At 46.3% G+C, this 12,725-nt stretch overlaps 2 protein-coding genes and 1 long non-coding RNA gene across 5 annotated transcripts in view; 2 read left to right on the top strand and 1 right to left on the bottom strand.

Annotated features, from left to right (window-relative positions):
- Positions 1 to 2,840, top strand: part of MEDAG (mesenteric estrogen dependent adipogenesis) — an 18,428-nt gene extending 15,588 nt beyond the window's left edge. Inside the window, exon 5 of the mRNA XM_081549267.1 lies at positions 1,633 to 2,840. Within this exon, the coding sequence (XP_081405393.1) occupies positions 1,633 to 1,757 (125 nt within the window). The 3' untranslated portion in view covers positions 1,758 to 2,840. The remainder of the gene's footprint in view (positions 1 to 1,632) is intronic.
- LOC145529267 (uncharacterized) overlaps positions 1 to 9,092 on the bottom strand; it is a 14,082-nt gene extending 4,990 nt beyond the window's left edge. The window contains exons 1-2 of the long non-coding RNA XR_014071077.1: positions 9,011 to 9,092; positions 4,156 to 4,224 (exon numbers count right to left, since the gene is read on the bottom strand). This is a non-coding gene — a long non-coding RNA (uncharacterized LOC145529267). The remainder of the gene's footprint in view (positions 1 to 4,155; positions 4,225 to 9,010) is intronic.
- Positions 9,021 to 12,725, top strand: part of TEX26 (testis expressed 26) — a 21,630-nt gene continuing 17,925 nt past the window's right edge. For 2 of the 3 annotated variants that reach the window (XM_081549270.1, XM_081549269.1), the window contains exon 1: positions 9,137 to 9,246. In XM_081549270.1, the coding sequence (XP_081405396.1) occupies positions 9,208 to 9,246 (39 nt within the window). In that variant the 5' untranslated portion in view covers positions 9,137 to 9,207. Of the gene's footprint in view, positions 9,247 to 12,725 lie in introns of all 3 variants that reach the window. The other variant, XM_081549268.1, reaches the window with a different exon arrangement.

Below are 12,725 nucleotides of genomic sequence, written 5' to 3'. Positions count from 1 at the left end.
TCATCGTAACTAGAGAGCAGCCCGCACTCGCCACAACTAGAGAAAAGGCCACGCAGCAACAAAGACTTAGCACAGCCAGCAAATAAATAAAATCGATAAAATTATAAGAAATATATTTGGAAGGTTCTCCAGGGTTTCTAAGACCTCTAAAGAATAACTCTTGAGAATTCTTCACTTAACAAACTGCAGGTCATATCTGGTACGTTCTGGATTTTCTCTCCAGAACCTCCTCCCCAGGATTTGGCAAGACTTTTCAGGTAGTGTGGCTAAGGCAGTGACACCAGTCAAGTCTTGTCTGGATTTGTCTTCTGCTGAGCCTGCCCTCTGTCCCAGGCTAGTCTGTGCTGAAAGGCAACTTCTTTGAACCAGGACTCTTGCGGCTAATTACCAACAAAGAAAGACACTCAAACAAGCCAAAAAATCTACCAGTCTCTATGAACCTGCAGTTTAAAAAAATTTTTTTTAAAAAATACAGATGCTTCCCTAATTGTTTTTAATGACAGTTGCTTTTCTTCCAATGTTTCTAGCAAAAATGCTTGAAGTGTGTATTAATTGTTTAGTCCTGTCTGACTCTTTGCAACCCCAAAGACTATAGCCTGCCAGGCTCCTCTGTCCGTGGAATTCTCCAGGCAAGAATACTGGAATGGGTTGCCATTCCCTTCTCCAGGATCTTCCTGACCTAGGGATCAAACCCAGGTCTCCTGCATTGCAGGCAGATTGTTTACCATTTGAGCCACCAGGGAAGCTTACTCCCGGTTATTTCTTATCCTGGAAGCAGCTTCCCTCTGTCTCTGTCTCTCCCTCCCTCCTGCCTTCCCTACTCCTCCTCCTCTCTCCCTCCATGTTGCTTTAGGTTCTGTCTGGATGTTCCTTATAAAGATGCCTTAATGTTCTGCTCCATCGCAGCCATATGTGGTAGTGGGGAGAGGGAGGGGTTTATATGCTCATCGTTTTGGGGGAAGATTACCTTGCCTGGTTGTGCCCAAACCAGATGCCCGGTCCTTCCTTGGATGCCCTGCAGCCTCACGCACTAGCCAGGGCAGGCTGAGCAGGCTTTCTCTGTTTCACCATCACTCACTGTCTGTCCTACAGGCTGCCTGGGCATCCACTGGTTATTCCGGGGACACTGAGGGGCATGTGAAGTTGGGCAGTGCTTCCTTGCAAGTTTACTCTGAGCCAGCCCTGGGGCCCCCTTCCACTCCAGGGCAGGGGAGGAAGGATTCCTCAAGGCTCATCTGAGCCATAATTATGCACCTCAGGTGGTTCAGCCACAACACATCAGCGGCCAGGCAAGCATCTCCACTGACTCTGCCCTGGTGATCAGTTAGCGTCTCCTTCTCAGAAACTGACCTTTGTCCTTGGCATCTGGTCCACACCTGTGGGCCTTCTGTCATCAAGTGAAAAACGGTACCTGCACGCCCAGTTCATGGGGTGGCAAGTGACCATCCGCGTCCTCTTGGTGAACAGCGAGCAACATGTTTCTGTCTTTTGAGTTTTTCTGGGGAAGCCAGGATTCTCTGTTCACACTGAAATGGTTACGTTGGATGTTGTGTGGGTTTTAAGTACTGTTGGGTTTTGGTTTTGGTTTTCCAGAGATGGTAATAATGCAGGCCCTTTTTACTTTTTTTTCAGGTTCAATAGATGAGGTTTTTAACTGCAGTCTGTCACCCAGATCATCTCTGATGGAGCCTCTTGTGGCAGAATTGCCATTTCCATGTGTTCTGGAATCTGAGGAGACACCGAACCCATTTATCTGATTGGGTTGGATGTTCCACAGTTCCTTCTACACCCCAGGCCTGTGCCAGCATCGAGGGCTGAGGGGATGTGAGAGAGGGGGAGGCGGGTACCTCCAGACTCTCTCCTCTGACAGGGACCTCTTCCTTGCATTTCCGAGGGTGATGCCTTGGCAGCCCTTCAGGATGCAGCTGACTTCAGGATGGGAGGCTTTGGCCCCATGGCTGGGAGGTTCCTCTCCTTTGAATGCTTCTGCAAAGAGCCAGAGGAAAGTAGCAGGGTCCTGCCCTCCTGAATGCTTTGCTCATACCCTGGCATCCTGGGGGCTTCCCGGGTGGAGCCATCTTACCCAGGTTTTGCCCCAAGATGCTTCCTATTTCCAGGTTTGGCCCTCTGCTTGGGGACCTCCCTGTCTGAACCTAAACCCAGCAAGTATGAGGTTAGCAGTGCCGTTGTCTTGCAAACCTGGCTGAGCAAAAAGTCCAGGACATCTTTTCTCCAGAAGTTGAGTCTGTTTTTCATCCTGCTGGTAGGATGAAATCTTAGGACAAACATCCGAGGTGAGGCTCGCTGGAGGACTGGCCAGGCTGGTAGGACTGCAACCCTGCCCCCCGCTGCCTGAAATCTGAACTCCCTTGGCCTCCCTCCTAACAAAGTGGCCTGTGTAGAAAGAGGCCAGGTGATGCGATACCAGACATGACGGGAGAAGGATAATGTATGCGGCCGTGTCCTCTCTATTAAAAGCACATAATATCAGTTGGGTATTTTATAAGCTTTTAGCAATCCTAACACTAAAAGCAAAATAGAAGAAAGCTATACATTACCATAATACATTGTAGTCACATCAATACATTTTTCATCTCATAGTTACAGTGGATCTCTTCAAAAAGAAAAAATCATCCTATCTACATATAAAAACCTGCATGAATGAATTGCTACATAGGCTTCTAGTGAGAAAGATTTATCGGTCCTGAGTATAATTTTCTTATCCTTTTAAAGAATGTGCCTGTATGATACATTTTGATAGCACCACTGATTATCCTTTCATTTGTATTTGAAATGGTATGTGCCATATTTGTGCAATTAAATTTTTCCTTAGCGTTCAACATAGAATTGATTAAATTTGTGACCAATATGTGTGACCATTCCATCATGCTATGCAGGTGGTATGTTGGCCTTGCAACTTACTCACTTAGAGTAAGAATTGTGGTTTTACAGCTACTTTCTCAGGAAGAGCCTTTTGGGGGACTTCCCCAGTGGTCCAGTGGTTAAGACTCTGTGCTTCCAAAGGAGGGGGCGCAGGTTTGATCTCTGGTCAGGGAACAAGGATCACACATGCTGCAGGGCACACCCAAAAATAAATAAATGAACACAGATTTTTAAAAAGAAGAGCCTTTTTTGAGTAACAAGTCTGAAATATTTGGAGAAACAAAAGCAATGCTGATGTTTCAGAAAAGGGGAATTTTCCTTAATAACAGAAGACGATAAATGTTTATTCAAACTCAGTGCAAAATGAAGAGTATTAACAATCAAATAAGTTTTATACCAGAGCAAACAAACCTTAGGTGGATATCCAATAGTATATGCTTCCCAAAGGGAATAGAAACTCTATTCACAAAAATTGACGAAGTCCATTTTTTGAAAGTAGCTGAATTCAGGGAAGCCATCAGTCATCACTCCAGGAATGGACTAAAGATCTAGAAGTTATCTTTTATCATTAAAATTTGTTATCAGTTGACTTGGATCCAAGAGCATTCACCCTTAGGTATTTACTTAGCAAAGTTTTATCCACTGCCTCTAAGGAAATTTGTGTGTGTGCTTAGTTGTTCAGTCGTGTCTGACTCTTTGAAACCCCATAAACTTAGCCTGCCAGGCTCCTCTGTCCATGGAATTCTCCAGGCAAGAATACTGAAGGGGGTTGCCATGCCCTCCTTAAGGGGATCTTCCCGTCCTAGGAATCAAACCCAGGTCTCCTGCATTATAGGTGGATTCTTTACTGTCTGAGCCACCAGGGAAGCCAAGGGCTGGTGAGTAATGGTGCCTAAAACATGGCCCTTGCTTTCAAGGAGCGTCCAGTCTTGTAACAGACAGGTGCTCAGCTAGTAAGAACAATAGTATCAGTGCTCAGGGACAGATTCAAAAATGAAAGCATCTAAAATGCTTATGATCCAGTTTTGGTGGTAAAATTAATGACATAAGTGTAAAATTTAGTTTTAAAACAAACACCTAATGATTGATTTATCCAAGTGACAGATTTACGGAAGCTCTCAGTGAAAGAGTCACCTTGGAAGCTATTAATTTGTTCCAAAAGAATGCAAATCCGGACATTATCTACAGAAGGAGGGAGTTTTTCTCTTATTACCTCATGGTTAGAGTTTGAATTTTGGCCAAAGGATAACACTGCCTAACTCGATTGCCTACCTTAATTATCAGCTTGAACGTCTTCTGTTTCAAGTACCCAGTCTATCTTCAAAGAGCAAAGTTATACCCCTATATTTAAGAAATTCAAAAGAATATGCATCAATTTCTGAACGGAGTTTCTAACGCATTTCAAAGATGCTTTAAGCAATAGCAGTGTCATTAGAATAAATGATTACTTTGAAGAAGAGAACATTCATTTGGATGGATAAATGCTGGTCCAACAGATTTTAAATAAATGTTCACACTTGATACTCACAGCTTGAATAAACTTGAGAGAACCAACAGTGTAAGGCATGAATAATTACTCTTAAGAGTTCAGGGAAGACAAAAACTCAAGAATCAGAGACAACAGAGATGGCCCAGGAGGGAGGTGACATGTATGTACGATTGACAAGGTTTTGATAGTATCAAAGGTCTGAACTTGCTGTTATGGCTCTATTTGAATAAAATGTGAGTTTGCTGAGTGGCAAGTTAGAAGCAGAGCTTAGAATTTACCCTGTTAAACTGGACGGTCCTAATAGAGACTAGTATGGGATTTTCTCTTCTGGATTTTTCAATGGAAGGATAGCTATCATTCTTGGATTGCTTAACCACAACCCCTCTTTGTGGCAGACAGGAACCAGGTGACCTCAGGAAGACCTGGACCTTGTTCTACCCCGGGCCATCCTGGGCCTCTGGCCTGCTAGCCTACTTTGCAGATTTAGGAATTGCCAGGCCCCACAAGTGTGGGAGCCAGTTCCTTAAGCTAAGTCTCTCTCTCTGTACACACACACACTGTTGGTTCTGTGTCTCTAGAGAACCCTTAATAACCCAGAGTCCATCACAGAAATTGAGGAAATATTTTACAAGGTAATCAATCAGCTAAAACAAATAGAAATGGCAGTTGTTTTTTTTTTACATGAAGAGACTTGAATAAAAATAAAAGAATTGCGTACTACATAGTAACAGGAAGTCTTTTGCCCAAATATAACAAATCAGAAAAACACCACTCAGCATATTGGTACCCAAAGCACTTGGCATCGCTGAAGTGTATCTGTGACCTTTTCTGGGTTTTTGGAAGCAGCCACCGGCCGAGTCTCCCACCAACACTTTCCCACTCCCTCTCACTCCAAACTCACATCTCATGTTAACCGAAGCAGAACTCCTCAGGCTGGCATATGCCCTGGAATCTCTTGAGGGTGAGGCTGCAGATCCTGATCCAAGAGGTCTGGATGGAGCCTGAGCATTTGTGTTTCTAACAAGCTCCCAGGTGATGCCGAGGCCGCTGGTCCCTGGACAAGGCTCTAAATCTATCCATCTCAAATGTTGTGAATCACCTGCGGGTCTTGTTAGAAAAGCAGAATCGTACCCTCTCCCCACCCTCTGCCCTGACTTGCTGACTCAGAACCTGTGTCCTCACCAGATATCCAGGTGGTGGCAGACATGCTCAGTTTGGGGACCACTTCCTGGCACATCTACTTCCTCCAGGCTGGGGCCCCATCCACCCTCCCTGGAGGGTCAAGTTCTCTCTCAAGGCTCCTTAGTCTTGGCCTATGAACTTGGTTACTCTTCTCTCCTTTCAGGTAATAACCCTCCACCTGACCCATTCCCTTTTCCCCGACTAGACTCTCTTCTCTTACACGGGCAAAATTCAAGTGTTCTTTACTTGCTGTCTCCTTCCTCCACCACCCACCCCTGTCCTTACTTCTTCATCTCATGCTTCTTCTGTACATATGTGTGGCAGACAGAAATTGATTGTAATCATTTAAATTGGGAATAACCAATTAACATTTAACCCATTCGATGCAACTACTTTCAACTGGTTTTGTGTGTGTGCCAAGTCGCTTCAGTCGTGTCTGACTCTTTGTGACCCCATGGACTGCAGCCCCAGAGAATCCTCCGTCACTGGGGTTCTCTAGGGAAGAATACTGGAGTGGGTTGCCATTTCCTTCTCTAGGGGATCTTCCTGACCCAGGGAATGAACCTGCCTCTCTTATGTCTCCTGCATTGGCAGGTAGGTTCTTTACCACTAGGACCACCTGGGAAGCCCCCATTTGGTTTTGATCAATTCAAAACTCTTTCAAAGGCATATTGGAAGACTCGATGTCTTAGTTTCTGTGTGATTGACTCACTTTGGCAGGGGATATGGAACCTTGCCTCTCTTACTCCTGGAAAAGAGGTTTTACTTAAACTGCCGACCTGACCCTTCATGCTGTTGCCTAATCCACTTCAGTGTGTTCTCCTCACATTCAGGTGGAGCCCAAGTTTCCCAGAGTGGCTGCTGGGCCTTCTGCTAGGCTCTCCCCCTCATCTTTCATAGAATGGCAACACCAAGCTCTCAGGGGTTTCAAAGGACACAGGCCGTTCCCTGCTTCTGGGACCTGACTCAGCCTTTGGGTGCCACTCCCTTTTCACCTGGTTGCCTTCTGAGCACCCTTGGAAGCTTGTTCAGTCACTCAGTCGTGTCTGACTCTTTGCAACACCATGAACCGCAGCACACCAGGCTTCCCTGTCTTTCACTGTCTCCTGGAGTTTGCTCAGACTCCTGTCCATTAAATCAGTGATGCCATCCAACCATCTCATCCTCTGTTGCCCCTTCTCCTCCTGCCTTCAATCTTTCCTAGCATCAGGGCCTTTTCCAGTGAGTTGACTCTTCCCATCAGGTGGCCAAAGTATTGGAGCTTCAGCCTCAGGATCAGTCCTTCCAATGAATATTCAGGGTTGATTTCCTTTAGGATGGACTGGTTTGATCTTACTCTCCAAGGGAGCTCAGCTCAGGCAATTTCTTTTAGGTTGCTTTCACTGCCTCCCTCCCACCCACCCACCCTGAAGCTCCAGTAATAACCCTTAATGCCTCTAACATACATCATATGGCTCACTTCCAGTGCTCAGTCAGTATCTGTTAAGGGAAAGAAGAAAGGGAAACATTTCTACTTAATCCTTGAACAGAGTTGCCTCAAGGAACCCAAATTCAAAGGCAAGAAGAGCACTGTACTGCTCACAATGAAATGGACCTGTAAGAACCATCCATTTTGAAGCAGAAATGAAAGACTACAAAAAGGAATGAAGATCAGAGGAGCAATAAGACAAAAGAGCAATACCATAGGTGTGTATGGCTTTACGATTTATAAAGTATCGTTAGAATTATTCGTTTTTACAGCCCAGTGAGGTGGGTACTCGTATATTCACTTTACAGATAAGGAAGCTGAGACCTGGAGCTATATCTGCTTTATGCCCAAGGCCCCCAGGTAAAAACTGACAGATCTTCTGGCTCTCAATTCAGTGTGTACACAACCCACCCCACCCCTTGCCCATTTCACAGCTTGCCTAGGAGAAGACAAACATAAGATATTAATAGAAATTCACTTTTAAAATTCTATATACTCACTGCTCTATTTTTAAAATATACCTCTTTTAATTATACTATGCTAATGAGCTCTACTATTTCCAGACAGTAATCTGTCATTGGGTGTTACTTGCTTAATTTAGACTCCACTACTAAATCTTAATTTAGATGCATTCCTTCTAATAACATCGACAGAAGTCTGTGTCCCACCATTCATTGCAACAAATTTCAGAGTCTAAATGTGTTATATTCATTCTATTACATGGATGGGACTCTACTCAGAAAATTCTTGTTTAGCACTTCATTTTTAGGCTAAAAATTAAGCCTTTTTTAGCACTTGCATGTAAACATGTTTATCTAAGGTCTGTGTTAGAATAACTCCTTGAAAGGATAAGGGATTGTCATAAATTGCTTTTTAAACATGGAGCTGGCAGTCTCCAATGCATATTTACTGTTTTCTCTTTGCACCAAAGTGGGTAACCCATGCTAAATCACTTCAGTCATATCCGACTCTTTGCAACCCCTGGATTGTAGCCTTCCAGGCTCCTCCATCCATGGACTCCTCCAGGCAACAATATTGGAGTGGGTAGCCATTCCCTTCTCCAGGGGATCTTCCTGACCCAGGGATTGAACCCAAGCCTTTGGCATCTCCTGTCCTGGCAGTCAGGTTCTTTACCACTAGCTCCACCTGGGAAGCCCTAAGTGGGTAATGATAATGAAAGTCACCCAGTCATGTCCAACTCCTTTCCACCCCATGGACTATAGAGTCCATGGAATTCTCCAGGCCAGAACACTGGAGTGGGTAGCCTTTTCCTTCTCCAGGGGATCTTCCCAACCCAGGGATAGAACACAGATCTCCCTCACTGCAGGCAGATTCTTTACCAGCTAAGGAAGTGGGTAATAGCTGTATCTTAACTTGGAGACATTCAATATCACTAAAGAGCTAGTATGTACCATATTACCAGGTAGCTGCCAATAATATAAAACCCTCCACATGCTATGAAAATGCTAACATACTTGGGGGAGAGAGACACAGTCCAATCTGTGGGGACAGAAGAACAGTTAAATCAATAAGTATAAAACACGGTTTTTGGTGCCAGGAACGTGGCCTGGTGAGGAGAATGGGGTCTCGCACATCCCTGCTCAGTCCTCTTTTCACACACACTTTCCACCTTCCCACTGTCCCCTAATTCCTGTGCCGGGGTCACCCGTTTGATAGCATGGAGCTATCTCAGAGACTCCGGGTCTAGTTTCACATATGACTTGTGATTTTGTCTTCTTGCTCCATTCCTACTTCCTCTTGCTCAGATTCTGCAAGATCCCTGACAACTTAGCCTTCATTCGCTTAAGCTGGAAACTGCGCAAAGATGAACATCTGCAGTTAAAGTCGGACATTATTACTTTCTTTCAGTCTAATCCCCTTTCGCTCCTCTCCCCGAATGTATGACAGTGCTCGGGAAAGCTCATTGCATGAATTACACAAATACACAAAAGTAAGGTATCTATAGCACTAGAAATACATCTTTTTACCATCGCACAGGGTCCTCAGCCGACCTGGTGAAGGGCTCAGCACCTCGGTGCACCGGGCATGAGCTGTTGGGAGCCTCCTGCGTCTCCATGGCGACGCGTCACAAAACAGCCTCCACCGCAGCACCCAGTCGAGCTGGTGGAAAGCGCCCCGCGACGACGGCCTCTTGGAGCAAGAATGGCAGAGCCTGGGCCGGAAGATGCGTGCCCTTCTCAATATGGCAACAAGAGATGGCCAAGTAAGCCTGCGGACCCTGCCAGCTGGCCCGGCGAGGTTCGGGGGCGGGGTCTCTCCTGGAGCTGGGGTACCTAGGGCGAAGGCTGCCTAGGTCTTCAAGATGCCGCGCTCTTATGGATGGAACTCAATTTAAATAGAGGCTGGGAGTCAGGGAGAATGAAAGGGCGTTCATGACCTTGCCTCTCCCCAGCCCTTCTCCCTAACTCCTGCCAAACCCCTCCCTAAAACGCTCAGTTGTTTAAACGCCCCGTGAAATGCCCAGGAGGGTACAAGGAAAAGGGAGGACTGACGCCTTTGGGAGAAGAAGGCTAAAGACAAAGACGGAACGGTGGTGGGGAGCTCTGAAGAGAGCAGACCCAGGGGCAGCCCTAATCCCAGGCAGGATCTGAGAAACAGCCCAGAAAGGGGGGCAGGGCTGAAGAATGCAGAGACGCGACCCCCAGGCGCATAGGCAGCAGAGGCTGGGAACTAGAGCGTTTGGTGCTCGCTTCTAATCTTCGCTTCCTTTTCTTTCAAAGGGATTTTTTATCTAACAGAGGCAGTGCTTTTAATACTAATGCTGCATGCAAATGCCGCGGGTTTACTAACTCAGCTTTTTGTGTCGGTGGAGGGAGAGCCACTCTAGCTGTGATGCTAGTGGCATGATTACTGTGTAGTCAGCTCCATCCTGGCCTTTCTCATGGCAATAATAACCCACTGCAGCCCTCTAGCTGGGTAATTGTGGTTCCCTGGTGGCTCCAGAGCAGTGGGGATTGTTCAACTGTAAATTCCCTAGGATTGCAGTCCCGGGGAGAATGAATGAAATGCATACTTTCATCCCATTCATCCCTTTGTAAATTACGAATAGCATATGAAAAAAAAAATAATACAAAAATATTTACAACGCTGAGTTTCTCTGTGGTGTCCAGGCAAACAGGAGAGGCAGAGGAAGGTGTGTGTGTGTGGGGGGTGTTCCTCCCCAGGATCTCCCCCTTTGCATTCCCCTTGAATCTCATCTCCCTATCTAGCCACCCTGTCTTGGTTTCTTTCACTGTCTGCTCTCCCCTCTCTTGTCTGGGAATGTTGCGATCCTCCAAGGTGTATCCCTCTTGGTTTACGTACTCTATCTGAGTGGCCACATCCTGCCACAGGGCTTCCAGTCTACACAGAGCTGCCAATTCGTGGCTCTCTAATCTTTAGCTCATAAACTCCTCCTCAATCTCAGACCAAAATATCCATCTGTCTACCACATGCCTTTGGATGTCACAGGAGGGCTTCAGACTCACGCACAAAATTATACTCCTTGTCTTCCTAGACTCGGAAGTGCAGTGAGGGGGGTCCCAGCTGCTCAAAGTAGAGGGGAGGACACCAACACCTCAAGGTCATCACCAGGTCTCATTGATTCTGCCTCCAAAGTGCCTCTTCCCCCTGGGGGAGTTTGCCCCTTCACACCCAGTCTCAAATCTCTAACAGTCACCCCGTGCTGCTCCATCCTCCACTGCTGGAAGGGTCACCCTCCAAAAGGTGGGTCTGATGTGTCACTGCCCAGGTCTGGTCTCAAAATAGGATGAGGTCGATGATGACCACTGTGGGCTGATTGCTATCGAACTATTACTATCGACTGGGCTCTTAAGTGCTGTATTTGTTCCAAGGGCTATCATAAATTAACATGAATGGGTGGCTGCAAACAACCAAAATTTATTTTCTTACATTTTGGAGACCAGAAGCCTGAAATCAAGCTATTGACATGGCTGCACCCCCTCTGGTGGCTTCCGAGGAGAATCCTGCCTTGCGTCTTCCAGCTTCTGGTGTCTTTCAGCACTCTTGACCTGTGGCCCCATCACTCCAGTCTCGGCCTGCATGCTCACAATGGCCTCCTCAACCTCCCTCTGCCTCTCTCTTATGAGGATGTTGAAATTGCATTTAGGGTCCAACAGATAATCCAGGATGCTCCTCACCTCACATCCTTACTTGCATCTGCCAAGAGTGATGGGGCCTAGGTTGGTGTTGCTTGCTTAGGAAAAACTTCCTGATTTCTCTAAGAGTCAAACTCAGAGCTTCAAATTAGGCTCAGTGATGGTTCTTTAGAAAGCAACACTGCCTCACAGTTTTTCCCCACTTACTTGTCCATGCTTGAAATTCTCTCAACAAAGAGCATTAATTCTACAATTGGAATAAAATGCTTTAAAGTGTAAAGTGATTCCCACTAAAGCAGGAGAATCAAAGGATAATGTCATTTCTAGTATAACAGGATCAGAAAGTAGACAGCAGCCAGGAGTCTACAAGCAGAGGGACAGAGCGTGACAGACAGGGGCTAAGCCTTTCATTAGACTGGGGGAGCCTCATGTGGAGGTGAAACTCACCAAAGGTCAAGGGATCATTTCATCCAGGTGCTAGTGAAATGTAAAAAGCCACAGGTTAACTGCCAAGATATGAAGGAGCGAATGACCATTGAATTAAAATTTAAAACTGTATTCCCAAGTAATTTGGTGGTACTCTGTTGGCAATGGGTAGTTGGGCAGATCAGTTCTAGGGTCTGCCAATGCAGAAGACCTGGGTTTGACATCTGGATTGGGAAGATCTCCTGGAGGAGGGCATGGCAACCCACTCCAGTATTCTTGCCTGGAGAATCCCGTGGACAGAGGAGCCTGGCAGGCTATAGCACATAGGGTCAGAAACAACAGGACACAACTGAGTGACTAAGCACAGCAGTGAATTCTCTGTCCACACTCTCCCAGGTCCGCCAGCAGCATTTGCCTTGTAGGTGGCTCCTCCCTCCTCCTGGAACCTCCTTTTTCCTTCTGCCATCCACAGCCTCCTGGTTCTCTGCTCACCTCACGCTCTTCTCAGCCTCCTTCTCCAGCTGCTCCTCATCTCCCAAACCTCTTGACATTGGGCAGCCCTGGGCTTCAGCCTTTGGACATCAGCTCTTCTAATGACACTCTGTCCCTTGCTGAGCTCACCCGCTCTCACAGCTTTAAAGAACACCTATACCATACAATGGGATTCCCTGGTGGCTCAGCTGGTAAAGAGTCTGCCTGCAATGCGGAAGACCCTAGTTGTTTGATCCCTGGGTCAGGAAGACGCCCTAGAGAAGGAAATGGCAACCCACTCCAGTATTCTTGCCTGGAAAATCCCATGGATGGAGGAGCCTAGTGGGCTACAGTCCATGGGGTCACAAAGAGTTGGACACGACTGAGTGACTTCACCATACCATACAATCTTGCTCAGTCATTACAAAGAATGAATTGGAGCTGCACCAGACGAGTTGGAGGGGTTTTCATATCATGCTATTAAGTGACAGATAGAAGAGATACACAAAGGTTACTTTGTGTAAAATGAGGCTGTTTTTGTAAAACAAAATAGGACTAAAACCCAATACATTGGGATTTCCCTCGCAGTCCAGTGGTTAAGACTCCACACTTCCAAGGCAGGTGGCATGGGTCTGATTCCTGGCCAGGGAACTAGATCCCACATGCCATGTCATACAGCCAAAAAATT

The sequence above is a fragment of the Giraffa tippelskirchi genome, chromosome 12 (assembly GCF_054371585.1).
Source record: "Giraffa tippelskirchi isolate mGirTip1 chromosome 12, T2T-mGirTip1v1.2.pri, whole genome shotgun sequence".
In the NCBI taxonomy this organism is placed as follows: domain Eukaryota; kingdom Metazoa; phylum Chordata; class Mammalia; order Artiodactyla; family Giraffidae; genus Giraffa; species Giraffa tippelskirchi.
The sequence above is the reverse complement of the archived record's forward strand: the minus strand, read 5'-3'. Positions and strand labels throughout refer to the sequence as shown.